This window comes from Lipotes vexillifer, unplaced genomic scaffold, assembly GCF_000442215.2.
Source record: "Lipotes vexillifer unplaced genomic scaffold, Lipotes_vexillifer_v1.1 scaffold36, whole genome shotgun sequence".
Taxonomy (NCBI): domain Eukaryota; kingdom Metazoa; phylum Chordata; class Mammalia; order Artiodactyla; family Lipotidae; genus Lipotes; species Lipotes vexillifer.
In genome coordinates, this window is record NW_006792448.1 from 5255878 (window position 1) to 5260832 (window position 4955).

At 38.9% G+C, this 4955-nt stretch overlaps 1 protein-coding gene across 1 annotated transcript in view; it reads left to right on the forward strand.

Annotated features, from left to right (window-relative positions):
* EPG5 (ectopic P-granules 5 autophagy tethering factor) overlaps window positions 1-4955 on the forward strand; it is a 121140-nt gene that overhangs the window by 7069 nt on the left and 109116 nt on the right. The window contains exons 4-7 of the mRNA XM_007465635.1: window positions 928-1171; window positions 2409-2545; window positions 3437-3544; window positions 4412-4485. Of these exons, the coding sequence (XP_007465697.1) occupies window positions 928-1171; window positions 2409-2545; window positions 3437-3544; window positions 4412-4485 (563 nt within the window). The remainder of the gene's footprint in view (window positions 1-927; window positions 1172-2408; window positions 2546-3436; window positions 3545-4411; window positions 4486-4955) is intronic.

A 4955-nucleotide genomic window follows, 5' to 3' on the forward strand; every position in this document is an offset into this window, starting at 1 on the left:
CTCTCTCTCTCTCTCTCTCTCTCTCTCTCTCTCTCTCCCTCTCTCTCTCTCTCTCTCACTCACTCACTCATGCACAGTAGAGGCCAAAGCAAGTCATGTCTCCAGGTCAGATTCAGCCCGTGGGCCATTTAGCTTGTGACCTTGGGCATAGTGCCAGGAACATCTAATGGGTAGAGAGTGTCAAGGGGAGGATGATCCATGGAAAGAGGTCAAGAGGAAATGAGAAAATAGGGAAGGCAATAAGATGTGACCCTATGGAGGCCAAAGTGCCATCAGGAAAGCCATTGCATAGTGGTCTGGGAGGGATGGCGAGGAAGAGAAGGCGACTCTTGACAAGTTTAGCAGTGAAGGAAGATGGAGGAGATGTCAGGGAGAAACGTGTGATTTCCCCCAACCCTAATTGTCATTCCTTGGAGACCTGTGTATCTCTTTGTAGGTAGGAAGGATCCTGTGGAGAGGGAAACTTGAAAATACTGAAAAAGAGAGAATAGAATCAAGGAAACAGTTGGAGGGTTAATATTGGAAAGGAGGGGTTTGTTTTGAGCAGAATCACAAAGAATGGTGAGGGTAAGTACAGAGATGTTCTGAGGTCTCTTGAAGTTGAGGGGATATCACATTGACCTCAGTGTTTATAAAGTACAAGGTAAGGTCATCAATCATGAGGGTCTTAGAGACAAGCTCTATTGTTTTCTTGCACCTTTCCCCACCTACTGCATTTTAGGGTTTCTCTTCTCGTCTCTGAACGTGTCGTGCCTTTGTGATTGGCACCTGGTTGTATAGTAGCTTTATTGTTTTCTACGTAGTAGTATTGTTCCCTCACTGCGGTTTGTAAGCTCTTTGAAGATGGTGCTGAAGCTGTGTATTGAATAAAGGCTTCAAGAGCAAAGAGTAACTGGCTTCATATTTTACCCTTTTGCCCACTGCTAGGGTATCTGTGCTGATCAAGTGAAAGTTTCAGGCCATCATCGCTACCAGAGAGTGGAGATGAATGAAAATGCACTGGGAGAGCTAAAAAAACTGTTTGATGCCAAATCTGAGCACCTCCACCAGACCTTGGCGCTGCATTCTTACACTTCTGTGCTCTCACGGTTGCAAGTGGAGTCTTACATCTACACATTACTCAATAGTTTGGCTGTTCTGAGATCTTTAGCAATTCATCAGGAAGGCCAAGGTGTGTAAGTAATGAAAGTCTCACTCTTTCTTGTGATCTAAAATATAAAAAGAATTGAGGGATACAATCTGGTTGAATCTACTGTGTGCTGATAATATAAGGGATAATTTGTGCTTGCTGTTTTACCTTACCTCCCCCAATACAGGACTGAGATCTGCCTTAATAACATTACTTGGGAGCAGTGCCAGGTCTCCCTAACCCTTGGGCTGTCATTCTCTCCTTCTCTAGGAAGCCAAAAGTTTGCTTTTTATCATTAATGTCTATTACTGTCCTAATTTATGTGCTCGTTACCAATTCAAGTCCAAATATAGTTTTTGATTCTAAAACTAATAATCACAATACTTTTTCATTCTGTCTGTTGCACTTTATTTTTGCTTGTCCATCTTGTTGGGGTGTTTAATTTTCATCAGAGCATTTATAATGTTCCGAATTTTTCATCTTATTTTGGGTTTTAATAAATTAGCCTTGGGCTTTCTTGGTGGCTCAGTGGTTAAGAATCCTCCTGCCAATGCTGGAGACACAGGTTCTAGCCCTGGTCCGGGAAGATCCCACATGCCACGGAGCAGCTAAGCCCGTGCGCCACAACTACTGAGCCTGCTCTCTGGAGCCCGTGAGCCACAACTACTGAGGCCCGCATGCCACAACTACTGAAGCCCATGCGCCTAGAGCCCGTGCTCCACAGCAAGAGAAGCCACTGCAATGAGAAGCCCGCGCTCCACAATGAGAAGCCTGCGCATCACAATTAAGAGTAGCCCCTGCTTGCCGCAACTAGAGAAAGCCCGTGCACAGCAACAAAGACCCAACGTGGCCAAAAATAAATAAATAAATAAATTTATTAAAAAAAAAAAGAAATTAGCCTTTATTATATGATAAGCATTACTTATGCAATTTTTATTTCTTAGAGAGATACTAGGATCACTTAAAATAAAAAAGTCCTTTGCCCTTATCATTTTCATAACTAATCAGAGAGCTGGGGCTAGGCCAGAGATTTGCTGATTTTTAAATAAAAAATTTTGATGAAGTTAATTTTTTCTTGCTTTGAAATACTTCACGAAGTTAAATACTTTTTTCAGTTTACATATTTAGTAGAAACTCAGATATTTTGATTTCTCCTTGGATTTTCATCTGAATTAAAAATTTTAAATTATTTATTTATTTATTTTAAATAGAGACACTAAAAATTCTCCCACAAATACCATTTATATGGGACTCATTTAATCCTCTTTTTAATTTATAGCTTCTAAACAGGTAGAAAGCATTCCCTCTGATCTGTGTCAGCTAAAGGAGTGCATTAGTGTCTTATTCATGTTCACCAGGAGAGTTAATGAAGACACTCAGTTCCATGACGATATTCTTCTCTGGCTGCAGAAATTGGTAAGGAAATAGACATAGTATACTGTCCTTTATTTCCCTGATAATTTAAGAATTATCTCCTGTTTCCTTATAGGTTTTTCTTTAATAGCTTCTTCAGCTAATTTGTTTAATATGTTAGTGACGTTTTCTTTGCTCATGACGTGGAAATAAGTTATCCTTATCTAGTGCATTATTAAGCACACAGTGCTTTTCTCTCTGATAAAGTTTATGTTAAATTATCTTTGGCCTTCGACTTAGAAGGAAATGGAAACGTGGGAAGCATGCTAAATTTAAGACTAGATGTATATTCAGAATATAGGTATGTGAGCTAAAAGTTGTTTATATCACTTTTTTATCATCTTGTGTTTAATGCTGTACTTAATTATACTTTAAAAAAAATTTTTAAGGGAAAAAAAAGAATCAGGATTTGGGAACTTTAGGAAAGATATCAGGTGTGTTACGGGGGGAGAGGTTGTTCGTTTACTGGTTATGTTTCTCAATGGAGCTGCCTTGGGTGCTTTTTTAGGTTCATGCTAGCATTCTTAGATATGGGCTGAGGTTCTAAGCATACTTACTTGTATTTGAGAAACTATTACAAACTGGGAATAGATTAAACTACTTGACTTAAATCTATTCATGTGTGGCCAGGAACATTAGTGATTTGTAATTTGCCAGATAATAAAAATTGGGTTTGCAGAGAAACTACTTAAGATATTTTTATCAGAGTGCTCTTAGGTTCATAGGCCTCTGTGTACCTCTGTGGTAGAAACTCAACCAGTCAGTGGTATATCTTATGTCTGGTTACTCTTTTGAAAGATCACATGTATTTAAATATCGGATAAGTGATTTCATTAGACCCTTAAAAACATTCGTCTTTGTAAATAGTAGAACTATACATCCTTTATTGTTTAGGTATCAGTGTTACAAAGAGTTGGCTGTCCTGGAGATCACCTCTTCCTTCTAAACCATATTCTTCGATGCCCGGCTGGTGTTAGTAAATGGGCTGTTCCTTTCATCCAGGTATGATGAATGGCCTTCTAATGTTGAAGAGAATGGGAGGCGATTTTGTTAAACATTCTTTCTGAAGAAGTTGCTTTAAAAAATAAGCTTACTTTAAAAATATTGATATTTAAAATAAAATTATTGGATATATCTAGTCTGTATTCGTAGGAGTTATTATGCTGCAACTTCTTGGACCACCCAAAACTGATGAAATTAAGATGGAATTGCAAAAGTTCAGTTGTAGTCTGGCTTGGTAGTTTTAGTAGTATTTAATTCTGTAAAATTTCTGTGCAGTAAGGCTTGCTAGGACTTTTTTCTGTAATATTCAACACAACGTCCTAAATTAATCCATCTCACACTACAGTTGGTACAGATAAAAAAGCAGCCACAAGCATCTCAAAGTTCTTTAATACTAGCAGAGATCTCAGGTCTGTGCAATCAATTTAGGCATCTCTGCTGCTTGCCTTTGGGTTGTGTTGTTACTCATAGCAGCCCCTCAGATGGGTGGGTAAGAGCCAGATATATGCCAGGTCATTCTCCATGTTACCTTTTCTTTAGTATTTCTGGTGGCAAGAAATTTGAATCTTTTTAGGTAGAAGGAAGATTTTTTGTTTTTATTTATCTTTGGATTAAGATAGCAGTATACTCCTCCCACCCATATTGTTTCAGGTAATTGATGTAAATGGCTCAGCTACCTCTGTTCTCTGAGTACAGCCCAGTCAGTACTGCCAGGTAACCCACAGGTGTTCTCACTCTTGTGGATGAGGTGCCAGTTCCATCTTTGTTTCCTTAACGGCTCCCTTTGTCAAAATTCTGGTGAACTAAGATTATGGATACTTGGGTTGTTGGTTTTCTACAGTATGCCTTTTCCTTTTCTGATTTCAGATCAAAGTGTTGAATAACCCATCAGGGGTCTTTCATTTTATGCAGTCCCTTGCCCTGCTAATGTCTCCTGTCAAGTAAGTGTGGAAGAGCTTTGTGAAGTAGAAATGAAAATGTTCTATCAAACAATTGGCTTCCTAAACTGCCCAGATCCAAACAATTGCTAAGGGAAGAGTCAGCATTCCAAAATTTAACATTGCAGGTTTTCTTTGGGTTTAATACCCTTTGTCCCAAAGTGACCCTTTTAACTGCCTTTTTTTTTTTTAACTGATTAACTTTTTAGGGTCCTCCTTTTTAGTGGATTTGCGACTCCTGTCATATACGTCATTGTGGTGCTGTGGGGAGAAAAAAAGGATGATCTCTTCCTTAGCAGGAGAGATTTAGTGGCAGAGGAAAAAAAAAAGCACAGTCAAAGAGATTCAAGTGCTAAATTGTGTGAAGCCATGATTGATGCAGTAGAAATGAAGAGAGTAAAGAGAGTAGAGTGTAGTAGTCAGAGGGTTCCAGGTGGATGAGCTGGGTTTGAAGAATGGAACTGATTTCAGCA